The sequence below is a fragment of the Chiloscyllium plagiosum genome, unplaced genomic scaffold (assembly GCF_037043375.1).
Source record: "Chiloscyllium plagiosum isolate Xiang-an unplaced genomic scaffold, Cpla_swu_hap1 HiC_scaffold_12, whole genome shotgun sequence".
NCBI lineage: Eukaryota > Metazoa > Chordata > Chondrichthyes > Orectolobiformes > Hemiscylliidae > Chiloscyllium > Chiloscyllium plagiosum.
In genome coordinates this window covers 43,608,547-43,629,922 of record NW_028270150.1, presented here as the reverse complement: position 1 = coordinate 43,629,922, position 21,376 = coordinate 43,608,547, and the positions used below count along the sequence as shown (strand labels likewise).

The following is a 21,376-nucleotide window of genomic DNA, read 5'->3' as shown; positions in this document are numbered from 1 at the left end:
TACCACTGACATGTAATCCTTTACACATCCATCTCCCATCAGGAAGGTCTCAGGGTTCTCCACTTCTTCCTGGAAAAATAACCTGAACTACCCCCATCCACCACCACCCTACTCCACCTGGCTGAGCTTGTCCCAACTTTGAGCAATTCTCCTTTAACTCCTCTCACATTCTTCAGATCAAAAGTATGGGTACCCACAGGGGCCTCAGTTCTGCCCATCTCATTAGGGTACATTGAACATTTCTTGTCCTGATCTTACTTAGATCTCTCCTCACAACTCTTCAGTATATTGATGACATCATTGGTGCTACTTCCCTCTCTCACCTGGAACTGGTGAAGTTTATCTATTTTGCTTCCAATTTCGATTCCACTCTCACCTTCCCTAGTCCATCTCAGATTCCTCCCTTCCCTTCTTTGACATCTGTGTTTCAATCTCTGGGGTCAGGCTAGCCACTAATATCCACTCTGAATCCATCGATTCTCACAGTTGTCTTGACTATACATCCTCACACCCTGTTTCCTGTAAAGGCTCCATTCCATTCTCTATCATCCTTTTTGATGATGCCACTTTCCACAATGGGGAGATTTCAGAAATGTCCACTTTCTTCCTCAACTAAGGATTCCCCGCTATGTGCAACAGGGCCCTTAGCTATGTTCAACCCATCTCCCACATTTCTGCCCTCACCATTTCTCCTTCCCTCCCACAACACCAATAGGGTCCCCATTGTCCTCACCATCCACTAGCCTCCATGTCCAAAGGATCATTTGCCACCATCCCTGCCACTTCCAGTAGGGTACCACCAGTAGACACATATCTACCTCCCCTCCTTTGACAGTATTTCACATGGACTGTTCCCTCAGGAAAACACGCCCTCCACTCTCAACATCTCTCCACAATCCTCCAGCATTTTCCCCGTTGACTTCCTCCCTTCTCACTATCCAAGGCCCCAGATACATCTTCCAAGTGAAGCAGCAATCTATCATGTTCACTGCTCGTAATCTGGTCTGCTTTACACTGGGGGGATGAAATGCAGACACCAACATTCTGTCTGCTAAAATGACCCTGAGCTTCTAATGGCCTACCACTTCAACACACCACCATGTTCCCTGGCCAACATCTCTGTCTCATGCTTGCTGCAGTGCTCCAGTAAAGCTCAGCAAAATCTAGAAGATCATCATCTCATTTTCTGCTTGAAGACTCTGCAGCCTTCAGTCTCTTTGGGAATTTAGGATAGTGGGAATAGAGGTTAGGGCAGTTGAATGTTCCTCCTGCAGAATGTGGGAGGTAAGGGTCACCACTAGTGTCCCTGCTGACTACATCTGTGGGAAGTCCACCCAACACCAGCTCCTCGAAAACCGCATTAGGGAACTGGAGCTGGAGCTGGATGAACTTTGGATTATCTGGGAGGCAGAGGGGGTTATTGAGAGGAGTTACAGGGAGGTAGTCACTCCTCGGATACAAGAAAAAGGCAAATGGGTTACAGTCAGGGGACGGAAAGGGAACCGACAGGCAGTGCAGGGATCCCCTGTGGCCATTCCCCTCAACAATAAGTATACCATTTTGGATACTGTCGGCGAGGGGGGTGGGGAACGACTTACCAAGGGAAAGCAGTGGGGCACAGGGCTCTGGGACAGAGTCTGTCCCTGCTGCTCAGAAGGGAAAGGGGAAGAGGAGCAAAGCTGTAATCATTGGGGACTCCATAGTTAGGGGGACCCCGATAGGAGGTTCTGTGGGGACAAGAGAGACTCACGGTTGGTGTGTTGCCTCCCAGGTGCCAGGCTTCGTGATGTCTCTGATCGTGTTTTTGGGATCCTTAAGGGGGAGGGGGAGCAGCCCCAAGTCGTGGTCCACATAGGCACCAACGACATAGGTAGGAAGAGAGATGAGGATTTAAGGCAGAAATTCAGGGAGCGAGGATGGAAGCTTAGAGCTAGGACGAACAGAGTTGTTGTCTCTGGTTTGTTGCCCATGCCACATGCTAGTGAGGCGAGGAATAAGGAGAGAGAGGAGTTGAACACGTGGCTACAGGGATGCTGCAGGAGGGAGGGTTTTGGATTCTTGGATAATTGGGGCTCTTTCTGGGGTAGGTGGGACCTCTACAAGCAGGATGGTCTTCACTTGAACCAGAGGGGTACCAATATTCTAGGGGGGAAATTTGCTAAGGCTATTGGGGTGGGTTTAAACTAATCCAGCAGGGGGATGGGAACCAAAATTGTAGTTCGAGTTTAGAAAAGTTTGAGAGTCGGGAGGTCCGAAATCAGGTTTCAGGGACGCAAGATGGCACCGGCAAGCAAGAAGTTGGTTTGAAGTGTGTCTCCTTCAACACCAGGAGCATCCAGAATAAGGTGGATGAACTTGCAGCATGGGTTGGTACCTGGGACTTCGATGTTGTGGCCATTTCGGAGACATGGATAGAGCTGGGACAGGAATGATTTTTGCAGGTTCCAGGATTTAGATATTTCAGTAAGTACAGAGAAGATGGTAAAAGAGGGGGAGGTGTGGCATTGTTGGTCAAGGACAGTATCACAGTTGCAGAAAGGATGTTTGGGGACTTGTCAACTGAGGTAGTATGGGCTGAGGTTAGAAACAGGAAAGGAGAGGTCACCCTGCTGGGAGTTTTCTATAGGCCTACAGAGATGTAGAGGAAAGGATAGCAAAGATGATTCTCGCTAGGAGTGAGAGAGACAGGGTAGTTGTCATGGGGGACTTCAACTTTCCAAATATTGACTGGGAACACTATAGTACGAGTACTATAGATGGGTCAGTTTTTGTCCAGTGTGTGCAGGAGAGCTTCCTGACACAGTATGTAGACAGGCCTACAAGGGGCGAAGCCACATTAGATTTTGTGCTGGGTAATGAGCCCGGCCAGGTGTTAAGACTTGGAAGTAGGTGAGCACTTTGGTGATAGCGGTCACAATTCTGTTATGTTTACTTCAGTGATAGAAAGGGATAGGTGTATATCACTGGGAAAGAGTTACAGATGGGGGAAAGGCAATTACGATGTGATTAGGCAAGATTTAGGAAGCATAGGATGGGGAAGGAAACTGCAGGGGATGGGCACATTAGAAATGTGGAGCCTATTCAAGGAAATGCTCCTTGTGTCCTAGATAAGTATGTACCTATCAGGCAGGGAGGAAGCTGTACAGCGCAGGAGCCGTGGTTTACGAAGGAAGTGGAATCTCTGGTCAAGAGGAAGAAGAAGGCTTATGTTAGGATGAGATGTGAAGGCTCAGTTAGGGCGCTTGAGGGTTACAAGGTAGCCAGGAAAGACCTAAAGAGAGAGCTCAGAAGAGCCAGGAGGAGACATGAGAAGTTGTTGGCGGATAGGATCAGGGTAAACCCTAAGGCTTTCTATAGGTATTTAAGGAATAAAAGAATGATGCAAGTAAGATTAGGGCCAATCAAGGACAATGGTGGGAAGTTGTGTGTGGAGTCAGAGGAGATAGGGGAAGCACTAAATGAATATTTTTCGACAGTATTCACTCTAGAAAACGACAATGTTGTCGAGGAGAATACTGAGATACAGGCTACTAGACTAGGTGTGACTGAGGTTCACAAGGAAGAGGTATTAGAAATCCTGCAGAGTGTGAAAACAGATAAGTCCCCTGGGCCGGATGGGATTTATCCTAGGATCCTATGGGAAGCCAGGGAGGAGATTGCCAAGACTTTGGCATTGATCTTTAAATCATCATTGTCTACAGGAATAGTGCCAGAAGACTAGAGGATAGCAAATGTGGTTCCCTTGTTCAAGAAGGGGAGTAGATACAACCCCTGTAATTATAGACCAGTGAGCCTTACTTCAGTTGTTGGTAAAGTGTTGGAAAAGGTTATAAGAGATAGGATTTATAATCATCTAGAAAAGAATAATTTGATTAGGGATAGTCAGCACGGTTTTGTGAAGGGTAGGTCGTGCCTCACAAACCTTATTGAGTTCTTTGAGAAGGTGACCAAACAGGTAGATGAGAATAAACCATTTAATGTGGTGTATATGGATTTCAAGGTGTTCGATAAGGTTCCCCACAGTAGGCTATTGTACAAAATGCAGAGAAATGGGATTGTGGGAGATATAGCAGTTTGGATCAGTAATTGGCTTGCTGAAAGAAGACAGAGGGTGGTGGTTGATGGGAAATGTTCATCCTGGAGTCCAGTTACCAGTGGTGTACCACAAGGGTCGGTGTTGGGTCCACTGCTGTTCGTCATTTTTATAAATGACCTGGATGAGGGCGTAGAAGGGTGGGTTAGTAAATTTGCAGACAACACTAAGGTCGGTGAAGTTGTGGATAGTGACGAAGGATATTGTAGGTTACAGACAGACATAGGTAAGCTGCAGAGCTGGGCTGAGAGGTGACAAATGGAGTTTAGTGTGAGGTGATTCACTTTGGTTGGAGTAACCGGAATGCAAAGTACTGGGCTAATGGTAAGATTCTTGGTAGTGTAGATGAGCAGAGAGATCTCGGTGTTCATGTACACAGATCCTTGAAAGTTGCCACCCAGGTTGACTGGATTGTTAAGAAGGCATACAGTGTTTTAGCTTTTATTAATAGAGGGATTGAGTTCCGGAACCATGAGGTTATGCTACAGCTGTACAAAACTCTGGTGCGGCCGCACTTGGAGTATTGTGTACAGTTCTGGTCACCGCATTATAAGAAGGATGTGGAAGCTTTGGAAAGGGTGCAGAGGAGATTTACTAGGATGTTGTCTGGTATGGAGGGAAGGTCTTATGAGGAAAGGCTGAGGGACTTGAGGCTATTTTCATTAGAGAGAAGAAGGTTGAGAGGTGACTTAATAGAGACATAGAAGATAATCAGAGTGTTAGATAGGGTTGACAGGGAGAGCCTTTTTCCAAGTATGGTGACGATATAGGACAGATGTCAGAGGTAGTCTCTTTACTCAGAGAGTAGTAAGGGTATGGAATGCTTTGCCTGCAACGGTAGTAGATTCGCCAACTTTAAGTACATTTAAGTCATCATTGGACAAGCATTTGGACGTACATGGAAAACTATAGGTTAGATGGACTTCAGATTGGTATGACAGGTCGGCGCAACATCGAGGGCTGAAGGGCCTGTACTGCGCTGTAATGTTCTATGTTCAGGACTCACTATCACATTCAATAATTTTAGGGCCTGAACACCTTCTCCTCAATCCATAACTCAACCCCCACACCCCAGGCCCTGTTAACATCTGGGGCACTTTCAGCATAGCCAACCGATTTTCACTTAATTATGGTCCCCATTAGCAGCTTTGCTTTCTGCCTGGCTTCTTAATAGCCATCACTTTGTCCGCATGCCTTTCTCTCCCTTTGACTCAACTTTTAACTATCAGCTGCTCCTTTAACCCACCACCTGTTTTCAGCATATATACCATTTTCTTGCTACCATCAGTTCTGAAGAAGGGTCACTGAACCAGAAATATTAATTCTACTTTCTCTCCACAGGTGTTGCCAGACCGGCTGACTTTCTCCAGCAATTTCTGTTCTTTTTAGCTCAGAGATGCTGCCTGTCCAGTCCATAGGCTGGGTTCGTGTCCTGAGTGCACAGCATCCTTGCTGCAGCGTTTCAGTGGTGCATGTGTGGCCAATGGATCATGCCCTGAGATAATAAGACCTAAGAAATCGGAACAGCAGAAGGCCATTTGGCTTGCTCCACCATTCAATAAAATCATCCGATATTCCTCATGCCCACGTTCCTATATTTTTCCGCGTAACCCTTGATTCCCCTACTGATCAAGAACCTCCTTTCCAAACTGAATAGCTTCATATTCTCCCACATTATACTCCATATGTCAACTTTTTGTCCACTTGCTTAACTCGTCAATGTCATTCTGCAAACTGTTCGTATCCCTCTCACAATCTTCTTCCACAACTATTTTTGAGTCATCTGCAAATCTGGCTAGAGTAGATTCACCTCCTTCCTCCAACTGAGTCATACATGTTGTACACAGTTGCCGTGCCAGCACTGATCCCTGTGGAACTCCAGAGGTCACAGGTCCCAACCTGAAAAAGAACCCCTTAACTCTATTCACTGTTTCCTGTCTTGTTAGTGAATTATCTATCCTTACCAATATACTACACCAACACTGTGGGCTCTCATCTTATGATTTAACATTTTGTGAGGTACCTTGTCAAACACTTTGTTGAAGTCCAAGTTCAACACATCTAGGTGGTTCCCCCCTGTCCAGTCTCATTGAACTTGCTCAAAAAATCTAATAAATTAGTCAGACAGGGTTTCCCTGTCATGAAGCCATGCTGATACTACTTGATTAGGTTATGATTTTCCAAAAGCTCTGCCATTACTTACTTAATAACTGGATTCCAATACTTTTCCTATCACCTCCCTCTCTTTTCGAATAGGGGGATCACACTAACAGTTTTCCAACCCTCTGGTACTTCTCCAGAAACCAACGATTTTTGGAAAATTACTACCAAAACATCCACTATCTCTGTAGCTACCTCTTTTAGGATTCTAGGATGCAATCTACCAGGATAAAGGGACTTATCTGCCTCTAGCCCCGTTAAGTTGTCTAATAACACTGCTTTAGTGATGGAATTGGTACTTCATTTCTCCCTGTATTCTTTATTAATGGGATGTTTGAAATATCTTCCACCATAAAGACTGATGCAAAATATCTATTTAACACCTGTGCCATTTCCTTGGTCCCCAAAACTGTCTCACTAGATTCATTTTCGAAGGGGTCTATGTTCACTTTTTATGTATTTAAAGAAGCTCTTATTGTCAGTTTTTATTATTCCTCACTAGTTTGTCTTCATTGTTTATTTTCTCTTTGTTAGATATTTAGTCTTCCTTTGCTACATTCTGAATTTACCCTAATTTTCAGGGTTATGTTGGTGACCAGTGTCCAACATGTCAGTTGGAGAAACCAACAAACTGAAATTCCCAATTACCTGCTCTAACCTCCCTGTTGAGTCTTCTTGATCTTTAGCTTGGTTGGCGTGATTGATAGGATAGCAATATCATGTGTTTCATTAATGGCTTTAATAAGGCATCTAACAAGCTATAACCCTCCTTGATTGGCAATTTGCCAATGTTAAGCCAGAAACTCTCACTATTTGGCAAACACAAAAATACAGCAAGTTGCTCCAATGGCCTTTTGGTCGTCTCCTATGATTCTGTTGCAAATCTTAGCATAATCTATGTTAATCAGACCCCAGTACGATTCTGCTAACTACACCTGCACTGGAAGCAGTTCAGTAAGTCGATTTCCTGTGATGGAAAGAGTTGTCTAACAAGGGAAGAGCAAGTTGGGTCTCTTCGAATTGAAATTTAGAAAACAGAGGTGATCTTATGGAAACATACAAGATTCTCAAAGGGTCTGACAAAATAGTTGCTGAGACATATTTTGCCTTTGGGAAATTGTGAATGGTTTGGCAAATGCTTTGAAAAACTGTAGTGATGCAGCTGATGGCATGACTTTGCCACAAATCTTACCACAGTCTACACCATTCAGGTCAGTATAAGATTCTGCCCTTGGTTTTCTAGTGGATGAGTCACAAAATGTTAGTATGCAGGAATAGCAAGTGATTGAGGAGACTAATGAAATCTTATCCTTTATTAGGAGAGGAATTGAACATAACAGGAAGGAGATTATTCTTCAGTTATGCAGGGCATTTGTGAGACCACATCTTGAAGACTGTGGGCAGTTCTGGCCTCTTTATCTAAAGAGCAACACCAATGTTTTGAAGGTAGTTCAGAGGTTGTTTGCTGGATTGATACCTGGAAGTAAGATAGGTTGGAAAGGCTGGATTCATTTCCACCAGACTTAAGGAGAGTGAGCGGTTATTCAATTGAAATTCATAAGACCCTGAACAGTTTTTCAGCAGGATGGGTGTGGAGAAATGTTTCTTCTTGTGGGCAAGTTCAGAACTGAGGACACAGTTTTAAAATTAGGGGTTACATTTAGGTCTGAGATGAGAGGGGTTTCTTTTCTCTGAGAGTTGAGTGCATTTGAACTGTGTGCCTCAGTAGGTGGTGAAGGATCGATACCTGAATATTTTTAAGGCTGTGGTCGATTGATTCCTTGCCCAACAAGAATCTAAGGTTCAAGATTAGAGTGGTGCTGGAAATGCACAGCAGGTCATTGCATCCGAAAAGCAGGAAAATCAACGTATCGGCCAGGAGCCTTTCATCAGGAACCTCTCAAAGAATCTAAGGCTGTTAGGAATGGATGGGAATGTGGAATTTGGATTACGAACAGAGCTTACTGAATGGTGGAGCAGGCTTGAAAGACCTACTCTCCTCCACTGTACTCCCTGTATGATAATATATCCTTTCTTGGTAGAGAGACCAAAACTGCAAACAATACCAAGTGTAATCTCATCAATATCCTGTCCAACTGCTGTAAGACATCCCTACTTCTGAATTAAAATCCTCTTGCAATGAAGGCCAATATACCACTTGCCTTCTAAATTGCTTGCTGCATCTTTCATTGACTGGTTTACAAGGATACCTTTGTACACATCCACACTTCACAATGTATCAGAGTTGAATTAATATGCTTTCTTTCTGTTTTTCAACCTGAAGTGTCTAACTTGGCATTTAGCCATGTTGCACTGCATCTTCTACTCACTCAACTTGTCAAAATCAACTTGAAGCCCCCTTGCCTCCTCCTCACAACTAACAAGCCAGCCCAGATCACTCAACAGGTGAGCATCATCCCTCAGTCTCCCTCTGTTTAACTAGTATTCTGCTTTTATGTTCCTCCTGCCAAAGTGGGTAACCTCATATTTTCTTAAATTATACTCCACATACCAACTTTTGGTCCAGTCAATCTGTATATTTTCCCCTTTCAGACACTCAATGATCTCTTTCTAACTTCTTGCCCTTCCTATCTTTGTATCAACAAATGTAGCTACTACAGAGTCCGGCTTATCCAAAATCTTATATAAATTGTAAATAGCTGCAGACTCTCAGTAGTTAGAGTTTGCCATCTTGAACATATGAAAACAGGAATTAGGAGCGGAAGGAGTTGGCCACAGCCCATTTGCCATTCAATAAAACCACTGCTGATCTGATTACTCCACTTTCCTTCCTACCGCAAAAACCTTTTGCACACCTCCTTACTTATTAAGAATCAATCTATCTTTGTCTTAAAATTATTAAAATACACGTTTCACCAAAAAGCAGTGAAAGCAGAATTCCAAAGACTCGCATCCCTCACAATAAGGTATTTCCCCTCATCTCAGTCTTGCATGGAAGTCCCCTTATTTTTAAACATTCTAGATTCAGAGGAACCATTCTTTCTACATGCACCTGGCAAGATGTCTCAGGATTTTATATGCTTCAATCATGTTGCCGCTGGCCCTGCAAAACCCTAGCAAATACAAATCTTAACTATCCAAAGTAGATAAAAATCAGATTTTGATCTATGTAAAGTATTTCCATTTTAGCTTAATTATCTTGGCAACATAATGTCTCACATTGACAAATATCAATTGGTAATTGCATTGGGACAGTTTAGTCACAGACCTGGAATGCTCTGGCAAATCTATAACTCAGACCTTATGCAGTGCGAATAGAATTGGAGGCATGTTTAGAGAAAATTAACATTCCCTGAATGGATGACAGATGAACATCCACCTGTTACCCAGGAAGCCTGCCCATCAGTCTCAGACTGCTGCTTTACTAACCTGATGCTTGTTGAGCTCGTGAACGTACTTTGTCCACTCCTCTTCAGTCATCTCATCATCGACAGTAGTTTGTGGCTGCTCCTCAGGAACGTCCTTATTTTTATCTTCATTGAGGAAGTCAACGAAAAAATTATAAGGCACAGGAAAAAAAATGACAAAGGAACGAGTGAATCATGTATAAAAAAGGAAATTAAAGAAAAAAAATACAGTAATGGGAAAAAAAAGTAACAGATTCTACAAGAAGCATAGGCTTTACAATTGTAATACCTACTATCTCAGAGTTAATTAATGGCAAGTCTGTGCCAAAACAACCCATCTCCAACTAACAGATTAGTCAGGTTATCATCCATTTCAGTCATTTTATGGACTAAGTAGGTTGTAGTTAGGTATGACGAGAGGCAAAAACATCTTGACATTTTACAGCTGATTCAGTATTTTTGAGGTGTAGTCCCTGTTATAATATATAGGAAATCACTGAATCCTACAGTACAGAAGGAAGCCATTAAATCTATTGAGTCTGTACCGACTCCTGAAAGAGATATCCAGCTAATCCCATTCTCCAGTTAGTCCCTTTAACTCTGTTTCTCTCACTCCACAGATGCTGTCAGACCTGCTGAATTTCTCCAGCATTCATCCTCAGTTTAAATGTTTTTCTTTCGGCCATTAAAAATGTGGTTGGCTTTTTGGTCAGTGTCTGGGTGCATCATGAATTTATTCTTGGAAATGCTCAGGCACCCTAGTGCCAAGTCATATAATTAAATAGCAGCTCCTTCCATCCCACTCCCTGTCTCACTCTACTTCCAAACTCAGTTAAAGTGCCCGGAACTGCACAGCTCTGTGGATTGTCATTTATTTTTGCTTTTATATCATAGTCCTTATGAACCTTCAGGTGTCCATATGTTTAGTGGGAGTATATAAACAGTGCCTTTGTTCAAAAATAATCTCAAACACCAAACAAAAAATAATTTTACACCCTAGTGCTCTGAAATGTTTTGGAAAACGTTAAATGTTGCTCTGCTTGGATTTCCTCTTATTGCTTTACTAGATCATTTTTAATTACATAGAAAAGAACATGGGAACACCACCCAATTTCTTTTCCAATTCACACACCAGTTTGACTTGGGAACTATTTTACTCTTCCTTCACAATCGCTGAGTCAAATTCTTGAAACACCCTCCCTGAAAATCTTCTGGATACACCTATTTTTGCAGCAGTTCAAGAATTGACTCACCATCGTTTTCTAAAAGGTACATTAGTGACACCGACATCCTGTGACTAAATAAAAAAAACTTATTGGGATCTGCACTCATTAATTGTCAATATTTGCCCTAAAGAGCTTGTATTTCACTTTCTCCAAAGCAATTCATTGTTCCCTTATCTACCTGAAGCGAGGTACCGTAGGCATGTCTTGGTTCTGAACGCAGATACATATACATAAGGAGGAATGCAGCAAATTGACACCACCTTTCCCCTACTGGAAAATCCTGGAAGAGAACAATGTCAATATTGTTTCTAGGTTAACATTTTAACTTACCATCACAGGTCATGGCAGTACACACCCAATTGCCACATGCACAGACGCATCGGTTACACTCCACTGTAGTCTCAGCTCCATCCTCATAGGTTTCATCTTCCAAGGCACATTCTATGACACAACAAAGGAAGGTCATTTTTATTTCAGTATCAGATAACTTGTATCAAGCAAGAAATTAGCAGCAACGAATCCTAAGCTTGTCAGATGCACTCATGAGTGGCTGTAGCAATCTACTTATGTTGGGTATAACTGGGGTGTAAAATTAAATCCCCATATTGTTTACAGTTGAGAAAGAAACCTATGAACAGGATTTCAATGCTCTGCATGATACGGTATGGACATGTCTCTGGTTTTGCTTCTGAAGGGAGGAGTCCAGATTTTACTCTCATGCTTTCAAGATGAATCTTCAATCTTTCTGCAGTTTCCAAAACATACACTCAACTGGTTTTGCCTGGGACCTTTGCCTTTTCAAGGCAATTTTTAATGCAATTTGGATGCAACCTCATGTTTGGGGATTGATGACGTTTGTCTGTTGATGGGAGGGGACCAGGCTGGGACACAGGGGTGAGGCACAAATTTCCCATAGTGCAGCATCACCACATTCTCTGGAAGGAGGCACCTGCCCAGAAACACAGGTTCCAATGGGTTTAAGAGCAAAGAACGAGTGGGGAACATTGAGGGCATTGCACAGCACAAGTAGGTAGGAGGAGTTAAAGTTTACAAGAGAATAAACACCACATCTGGCTGTAGATGCAGTACATGTGAGATGTATGAGATTCCTTTACAGTGGCACCTGTTATGTCGCGGAACAGTTCGTTGTGGGGATTTAGGCTTAATGGCTAAGCAAACATTTATTGCCCACCCCAAACTGCCTTCGAGAAGTGGGTGGTCAGCTACCTTCTTGAACTGCTGCAATCCATTTGTTGTAGATCAAATCCACAATACTGTTAGGAAGGGATTTCCAGGAATGTGATCCATTGACATTGAAGAAGCAGTGATACATTTCCAAATCAGAATGGTGAGTGACTTGGAAGGGAACTTTCAGGTCATTGTGTATCTGCTGTTGTTGTCCTCCTAGACAGTAGTGGTCACAGGTATGGAAGGTGTTATCTAAGAACCCTAGCAAGTTGTGTAGTGCAGCTTGCATATGTTTGACCACATTCTTGCACATGTTTGACCTAATGCCATAAGACTTTGTTGAATCCAGAAGTAAATGTTGAGAACTCCCAGGGCAACTCCCAACTGTAACCCATTGTGCTACCACCTCTACTGGGCCTGTCCTGCAAGGGATGATGATGACATTGTCTATGCATGGTCTGTAAGGTATGTTTCTGTGAGTCTGGCTAGGTCAGGTTGTTGCTTGACTAGTTGGTGAGACGTCCTCCTAATTTTAGCATTGTTATTTCTAGTGACTGGGTTGAACCAGTTTCGTCCACCCAGTTTCATTCCCTTTTTGAGCGTTTTAGTAGTTTGATACAATTAAGTGGCCTGTTCGGCCATTTCAGGGTACAGTCAAAAATCAACTACATTGTTGTGGGTCCCACAGCATTCCCCAGATTACTAGTCCAGTAACCATATGACTGCACCATCGCCTGCCCTAGGAGAAGAGCTGCAGTCACTGAACAGGGCTATTTCACAGGTGGCAGACTGAGAGGGGCAACACACCTGAGGCAGGGGCATCCATACATTTTGGAGGAATCTCACTGGCCTCAGATTCCAAGGTCCCTCAGCCTGGCACTCCATCTGCTGGCCAGGTCCAAACAAGGATGGCTGCCTGCCCTTGCAGATGACAGGTAGTGCAGTCATAAGGAGAGTTCCAATGGGTCCCTGCATAAAAACACTGACTGCCACAGACACACAGGCTACCCTGATCCATAGCTATCTCCAGAATAAGCCGGGCATAATAGGAGTGTCTGAGAGCAGAGGACACATCATGTACTTTACCAATTGGGTCACTGTGGTGTTTAAATAAGCTGAGTAGAGTGAAATAATAAACATATGTAAAGTTAAACAACAACCTTTATCTGTGCAAAATGTTACCTATTTACACTATTATTACAAAATACCAGACTTTACACATGGCCAAAGGTCTTTTAATATCTCATCCACCACCACATCCAGTTAGCCTTGATCAATCCTCACGTTTGCTTGCAGCATGTTATAATGATTTCGCTTGTGTCTCAAGCATGCCTCAGTGCCTTTCAGCCCAGGCTTCAATATCAATGAAGGTTCCTATCATGTGACACACTTATGACAGAAGATCTTGATTCACTATGGCGTTCCTACATAGATTCCTCATGGCCTCTATGACAATGTTGCTTTGTCCATCTCTGGGGCCCTTACTATTGAACTTTACCCACACTCTCCTCATCCACATGGAATTCCTCCTCCTCCTCCTTCACCTGCTGCTCCTCATTGGAGGAGAGACTTCTTTTCTCAGCTTCTCTAAGCCCAGCACCAAATCCCCCCTCAGAACACAGAGCTAAGATGTGCAGCGTGAGGCAGGCTGCAATGATCTGTATTCCAGTGTAATTAATGTCCTTGTGAGTAGAGGCCTCGCATTGTACCTTCTCTGGGGTTGGCCTTGTGGTAATGGAAGGGTGGGAGATGCCAGAGTTTGAGGGAATAACTTTAGTTCCATCCATGCATCCAAAGGGGGTTTCAGTCAAAATGTTCAAGCTGACCAGGTTCCCTTAGGATCACCTGTGTATGTGATGTAGTGTCTATCTGGATTGAGAAACTGTGCCAGTTTGGCCTGGCTGACTTGATGGATACATCTGTATGCTGCTGACTTAAGTTACAGAGACATTACAAAGGCTGCAAGGCCTTTGATTGAACTATTTTTTTCTGTGGTCCCAGACAACATTAGACTTGATTTGCAGAAAAACAACCAAGTTCTACACTTTGAGAGTCAATTCATATCTCCACGAGGAGAGAAATACTGGCATAATGAATTTGATGCAGAAGTACAGTTAAAACTTGTGTTTCTCGAGTATTATAGAATGATATTGTATTGGTAACAGCAGAAACAAAACAGCATCTTTACGTCTCAAACCTGTCATTACTAAGTATGGCATCTTGTTAGCAAACTTCTTAACCTCCCCTACAGGCCAGGGCATCAAGTTTAAATCTGAAGTTTTATGAATAAACTGGACAAGAATTTATATGTTGTGATTCTGTTCGCCGAGCTGCGAATTTGTGTTGCAGACGTTTCGTCCCCTGTCTAAGTGACATCCTCAGTGCTTGAGAGCCTCCTGTGAAGCACTTCTGTGATGTTTCCTCCGGCATTTATAGTGGCCTGTCCCTGCCGCTTCCGGTTGTCAGTTCCAGCTGTCTGCTGCAGTGGCCGGTATATTGGGTCCAGGTCGATGTGTTTGTTGATTGAATCTGTCGATGAGCGCCATGCCTCTAGGAATTCCCTGGCTGTTCTCTGTTTGGCTTGTCCTATAATAGTAGTGTTGTCCCAGTCGAACTCATGTTGCTTGTCATCTGAGTGTGTGACTACTAAGGATAGCTGGTCATGTCGTTTTGTGGCTAGTTGGTGTTCATGGACGCGGATCGTTAGCTGTCTTCCTGTTTGTCCTATGTAGTGTTTTGTGCAGTCCTTGCATGGGATTTTGTACACTACATTGGTTTTGCTCATGCTGGGTATCGGGTCCTTCGTCCTGGTGAGTTGTTGTCTGAGAGTGGCTGTTGGTTTGTGTGCTGTTATGAGTCTGGTGGTCTGCAACGAAACGTCTGCAACACAAATTCCCAGCTCGGCGAACAGAACCACAACAACGAGCACCCGAGCTACAAATCTTCTCCCAAACTTTGAAGAATTTATATATTCTTATCTAGCTCCATCTAGAGGCTGTGATGGATATAGCTTCGGATAAAATTGCTGCGATTTTGTCATTTTCGTTCTCCATCTTTTACCAGTCTCTCAATCCTCACAGACCTTGTATATTTCTCTCTTTCAGCCAAGAAAGCTGACCAGCCTGTCCCACAGGTGGTTGTGCCCCTGATACTATATGATCAGCTGACAGTAGATATTACTGTACTGGGAAAAACTGGAAATATGTGAAATAAATCAATTCTAATGATAGGCCGTGCCATGGGTATAAACCACAAAAAGTCACCAGAGAAAGGTCAGTTAAGTGACAGGCAGGAAATGACATCGAATTCTGAAATAGAATGAGCGCTGGCTTGGACATTTTCAGAAAGGCTTCAATTTAAAAGACTGTATTTAGAAGGATATCATTCTGAGTGTTATTTCAAGTGCTCAGCTGCTCTATAACATTAAGCACATTGCATTGAGTGGATAGGAACTAAAGTCTCACCACAAGCGAGAGCAAAATAATCCAAACATGCTCCACAGAACCACTCTGTTTTTGGCAACAACTCTTTCAACTTGCCCACTTTGCGGAGAGTGTGGGCAGTCCAAGTTGAAAGTGAGTAAAAAGAATATGTACCCTTCACTGGATGGCAACATTTAAAAACAAAGCAAGTCCAAACCTCTGAATGTTGAATCCTTTTGCTTTTCAGTTCCTCACTTAAAGATTTTGCAACTGACTTTTTCTTTTGATATGACTAAAAAGTAATCTCTGTAGCTCTTCTGACCACTGATAGGGTAATATATACACTTGACCTGATAATGAACCCCAGAGAAAAGTCCCAGATTTGAATATTCCTCTATGTTCAATAATGGGAGAGTGGGAAGCTGCCAACAGTGATTTCAAAACTCTGTTGTGTTAGAATGGAACTAAATTACATAGAATTGCTGCTCCTCACATCCATACAATGTTCCTTATTAGATATCAGATCAGCACAAACAGGGCTGGTTGCTAAAAGTACAACAAACTCAAAGCCCAACCTATGTCCTGCAGACAACTATCCTGAAATCAGGAATTACACAATATAGAGGTAATAAAGTGAGGAAGCTAGAAAGCAGGGTGATTTCAACAATAAATAGCTGAATATTCTGTACATTCGGTGTAATGTAATCAGTTTGTACTCACTTTTCTCAGGTGGGACAAAGCCAGGATTCAGGCAGTTCAAAAACTCATTGAAGCTGAGTTTCCAGTCAGCATTCTCATCAGAAAGCTCAATCAGTGCATCCACACAGAGGCCCCTACAAAGAAAAGGCATGGCTCAGTCTATGTTAGAAGATAACCCAGACTATTCCTTCAGCTTTAACGTTCATCCACCAACATATAATTATGAAACGTAAATTTCCCAAATTAAAAAAATCCATAAACAATAAACATGAACATGGTCTTTGATCCAACAGACGGAGCAATATTGGCTCATGGGATTTGCTATTGCTATTGCTCATTTTGTCAGTGTGCTTTTACAGAAGGTTGGCACAGCTACATTGCAACTCCATCTGAATCGGGACAGGAGTGATGATTTCTTTGGCGGTGGGCTCTTAGTGCTGCTGTGTGTGGTGTCACTGGCTAGAATTTATCTAGCCTAGGTGCCATCTGTGGATCAAAGTGGAGACTGAGGAAACTTTCTAGCTGGGGGTTCCTTCCCCCAGCTTTGCTCTTTCACACACTGGATACCATATTTGTGGAAGCACACATGGTGCCATAAACAAGCATCTGGGCAAAGGTAGTGACATTTTGGAACTTATCCTTTGCAGTTCTGAAATAAGTGGACATAGTTCTGCCACATTCCACCCAAAGCACAATTTTTGAAGGCTACTTCGCACAGCAAATTCTCAGTTACTGTGCAAAGCTGAAATTGTATAGAATTATGATTCTTTTTAAATAATTGAACGTGGGAGAAGCAGCTCTGGTTCCGACATTCTGTGATTGAATGCATCCCCACAGATATGGCGTGGGAATAGTCTGGTTGTATTATCACTAGATTATTAATCCAGAAATTCAGCTAATGTTCTGGGGACCTCAGTTCGAATCCCACCGAAGGTGGAATTTGCATTCAGTAAAGAACCTGTTTCCACACTGTGCGTAATCTAATCTAATCTAAGGGTCTAGTGGTCATCCAACCAGCCAATTGTCAGTAAAACCCATCTGGATTCACTGATATCCTTTAGGGGAGGACTTCTGCTGTCCTTACCTGGTCTGGCCCACACACATCTCCAGATCCACAGTAATGTGGTTGACTCTTAACAATCAGGGATGGACAATACATACTGGCCTAGCCAGAGACACTCTCATCCCATGGGTGAACGAAGAGAAAACGATTCCAACTGGAATACCTCAACCTCCAAAGGAAATGATTTGTTTTTGTGTTGTGGTGCTACACATTCTATAATAATTCTGAGGACAGAATACCATAGGTTGCTCTCTATGTGGCATTCTTCAATGGCATCAATAATGAAGATTGTGCAGGTAGCAGCCCGCGCACCATCTGCCCAGAGGGAATCTGCATACAGCAGCTTCTAAAGATACTCCACAAACAAATGGTATTGTTAAAAATATTAGTTTTAGCTTTTATCCTCCTCTGTCATTCAATGCCATGTGGCTCAATCTCTTCCAATCTTTTCAAACTCTCCCATAACTCCAGTCAAATCATTTAGCTCTACCATAAAGTTAGATAGTCCATTAGGCGCAACATTTCCCCTGCTTTGTTCCTCACCGAAGAAGTCTGGTGTCCTCCTGCTCAGTGTATGAGGTAATGTTGATAACAGTCTCATTGTGTTCTACGAATTTCAGGAACTCATTAGAATCTAGGTAGGAGTCACCATCATCATAACTCTGTCAGGAAAGAAATTAAAATTCTTGCCAGTATTTTCAAATATCAGATCATTTAGACACAAATCTAAGTAACTTAGATATGCCAAGGCAGAATATCAGTAGGCTTTCCATAACATCTTCCATAACTCTGGAACACACAAACTATCCGTGAATCTGCTGAAGTTTCAAATAGACCATCAGAAGAACCTTCGCAGAAGTAAATGCTGTTACAATGTGGCTTCAAGACACTTAGATGTCCACAAACCAAGCAATATTCCGTAATTTACTCACGCAAAACACTTTTAGTCAGCAAGCACATAGCTTAAAACTGTCACAAATTTCTAGGCTTCATTTCATTGAAGTTTGGCTGAACTGAGAGATGAAAGTAGTCATAAGCATTTTAAATCTGTATGTTGTTTTCAGGCAGTGAGGACACTTCCCTTTAGTAGCACACCAGGGTTTCTGCTCATCTGAGAAACGCATATACCCCCTGCACCCTGAAGAAATTTCTTCTCGGCACAAAAAGGCTGGCTTTGAAGGTCAAGGCACAGCTTTAAAGGGACTTGACAATTTAATGAGTTTGCAGAGAAACTGGCCAAAAGCTACCAATGTATATTCTGTTGGCTCCCTAGTTTATGCATTTGAAGTACTTGACGTGTTGTGCTCGGCCCGGTAACATTAGTTTTCCTGAGATGGTCTAATATTTATGTAGTATGGACATACAAGGGAGAACTAAAGACAGAGATTAGGAGGCCTAATAGATAACTGAGGCAGCTGGTGCAACGCAGGAAATAGTGTTTAGAAAATGATTTCTGGAGAGGCAGAGCTCAGGTGCAGTAGCTGTATGTAGAATTTGCTTCCACTTTGAAAGCATCTATGACAGCACAGGAACAAGCGGAGGAAGATCTGCAGAAACCCTGGAGAAGTCCCAAGTTTGAGGAGACAGAAGCCACCTGGAAATTCAATCTCATTAATTTTCTCATTAAAACATTCAGTTTTTTTATTCCAAACCCCATGTTTATATTATTTGTTTCAATGATTTATCCACCTTCAAAAAAATTGCATGCCAATTCCCTTAATTTAAATTCATACTGCACTTCTGCCAATAACTTGAGTGCTAAAGAATAAATGACAGTTATAGATCAGATAAAACAATCAGATCCAGCTTACAACAAAATTCCCAGGCACCAACTTCTTTATGTTAGTAACTAAAAATTCTTCAAGCTCACTAACTTCTGCTGCATTCCTTTTTCTTGGATACCTAAAATGCTAAAGACCAAGAAAGAGAAAGTGACCTCCAAGGCCAAAATCCAGTGCAATACTGTTGAAAACAGAACAGCAAAACAATACCCTACCACAAAACAATGGAGGAGAAAACAGTGAGCATTAGAATTTGAAGTGAAGCAGGAACCAAATATAAACCGAGACCTTACTGACTACTACAATATTACTGCCACAATGTTGATTGTTTCCGACATATTCCTCATCCCTGTTCGCTCTCATACAAACATAAAACCTCAAGCTTTGCATCTCATACATACTCATGTCCAGATTGTCACCTTCAAGATGTAATACAAAACACAAGATTTTGAAAGGCATGAATATTCCAATGTCCCAAAGCCATACAAGAACTTTATCACACAGGTTTTATTATAGCAAAAGTACATGCTTTCTTTTTCCCTTAGTAAAGATTTCTCCTTCTCTGTGGTTGCCGAGGCTCTGACAGAATTCATTCAATTTCCCAGACATGTGCTGTCAGTCCTTCCTCTTCCTCTCAGAAAGATAGCTGGATTCCTTTAGTCCTCTCCTTTCATCTCCCAGTTTCCACATCCAACAGGACATGACAATTTCCTTGTGTGTGACCTATTTGCAGAACTTGTCCACTCTTCCCCTATACTTCATTTCCCTGTTATGCTGATCCAGAGACATTAATGTTGTAGTTACCCCGACCTGTTACTGCTTTGTAGGGACATGTTACCAAATCCTCTCTCATTCCTCTAGGGATGCAGCAAAGCCTCTGCTAAATCCATGAACACCTCCAATAACACTATAGTATTTCCAGAGACAGAAGATATTTAAACAATTTTATTTGCAAGTTGGATGTCTGTATTTTTAAAGTATTACTAGGGCTGGTCCCATTCCACAGCTGAATGCTTGATCTTTGAGTGATGAATGAATTCGTTGGATGGACCTGCATGATCTGAGCTTGGAAAGTTGACTTCAAATTGGCTGGCTGGGCTGTAACAGTTCTTTAGAATTATTCAGTTGCTCCTGGCACTTGCAGAGGATGCCTGAGTGAGTGCCCTTCTCAACATGGATTTTGAGCCACAAGGGAACTAACTGATGGGAAGCGGGTCCTGGAGGGTCATGATTTACTGAGGCACTGCTTCAGAAATCCTAAAGATGAACTTCTCACTTTGAGAAGACAAACTTTGGTCAAACACAGACAGAATGGCAGATTTGCAGAGATGGAGCATGAGTGACTGCTTTGACATCAAGGCTGCATTTGACCAAGGATCCCTAGTAAAGCTTCAGTCAATGGGAATCACATAAAACCCTCAAATGGTTGGAGTCATTCCTGACACAAGTGAAGGTGGTGGTGGCTGTTGAAGATCAGTTATCTCAGTTCCAGGACATCCCTGCAGATGTTCCTCAGAGTATTTTCTAATCAACCTTTTCAGAGCAGGTGGGACTTGAACCTGGGCCTCCTGGCTCAGAGGTAGGGACACTGTGCCACAAGAGCCCTTAGTTCTTTATGATAATATCCTTGACAAAAATCCAACTTCAGCTGCTTCATCAATGATCTTCCCACCATTATAAGGTCAGAGGTAGGGATGTTCACCAATGATCATGCAATGTTCAGCACCATTCCTCAGATAGTACAGCAGTCCATGTCCAGGTTTGGAATGAGAAACAGGCATTCGAGAGCCTGACAATGACCATCTCTATCAACAGAGAATCTAACCATTGCCCTTTGTTGTTCAATGGCATTACCATAACTGAGTCTCTCACCAGACATACTGAGAGTTACCACTTACCAGAAACAACTGGACCAGTCATATAAATACTAAGGCCACAATACCAGGTCAGAGTGATACCATCCAGGACAAAACAGCCTCCTTAATTGGCAATCCATCTAACACCCTCAACATTTACTCCTTTTGTCGACATACCACAGCAGTTGTGTGTGCCACCTACAAGACGCATGACAGTATCTCACCAAGGCTTCTTCATTAACACCTTCCAAACCAGTGACCATCACTGTCTGTAAGGACAAGGGCAGCAGATGTATGTGAGTTCAACTACCACCTATAAGTTCCCCTCGAAACCAGAGACTTCCTAACAGCACTGTGAGTATCCCTACAAACCAGAGACTTCAACCGTCAGAAGGCAGCTCACCATCACCTTCTGCAGAACAATTAGGTAAGAAAAACAAATGCTGGCCCAGCTAGGGACACCCAGGTCCTGTGAATGAATAGAAAAAGTAGTGCAATTAATATATGAACACATCTGACA

General features: G+C 42.7%; 1 protein-coding gene across 1 annotated transcript in view; it reads right to left on the bottom strand.

Moving 5' to 3' along the window:
* fstl1b (follistatin-like 1b) overlaps window positions 1-21,376 on the bottom strand; it is a 113,387-nt gene that overhangs the window by 7,149 nt on the left and 84,862 nt on the right. The window contains exons 7-10 of the mRNA XM_043701009.2: window positions 17,763-17,881; window positions 16,178-16,290; window positions 11,178-11,288; window positions 9,644-9,747 (exon numbers count right to left, since the gene is read on the bottom strand). Coding sequence (XP_043556944.2) covers window positions 9,644-9,747; window positions 11,178-11,288; window positions 16,178-16,290; window positions 17,763-17,881 — 447 coding nt within the window. The remainder of the gene's footprint in view (window positions 1-9,643; window positions 9,748-11,177; window positions 11,289-16,177; window positions 16,291-17,762; window positions 17,882-21,376) is intronic.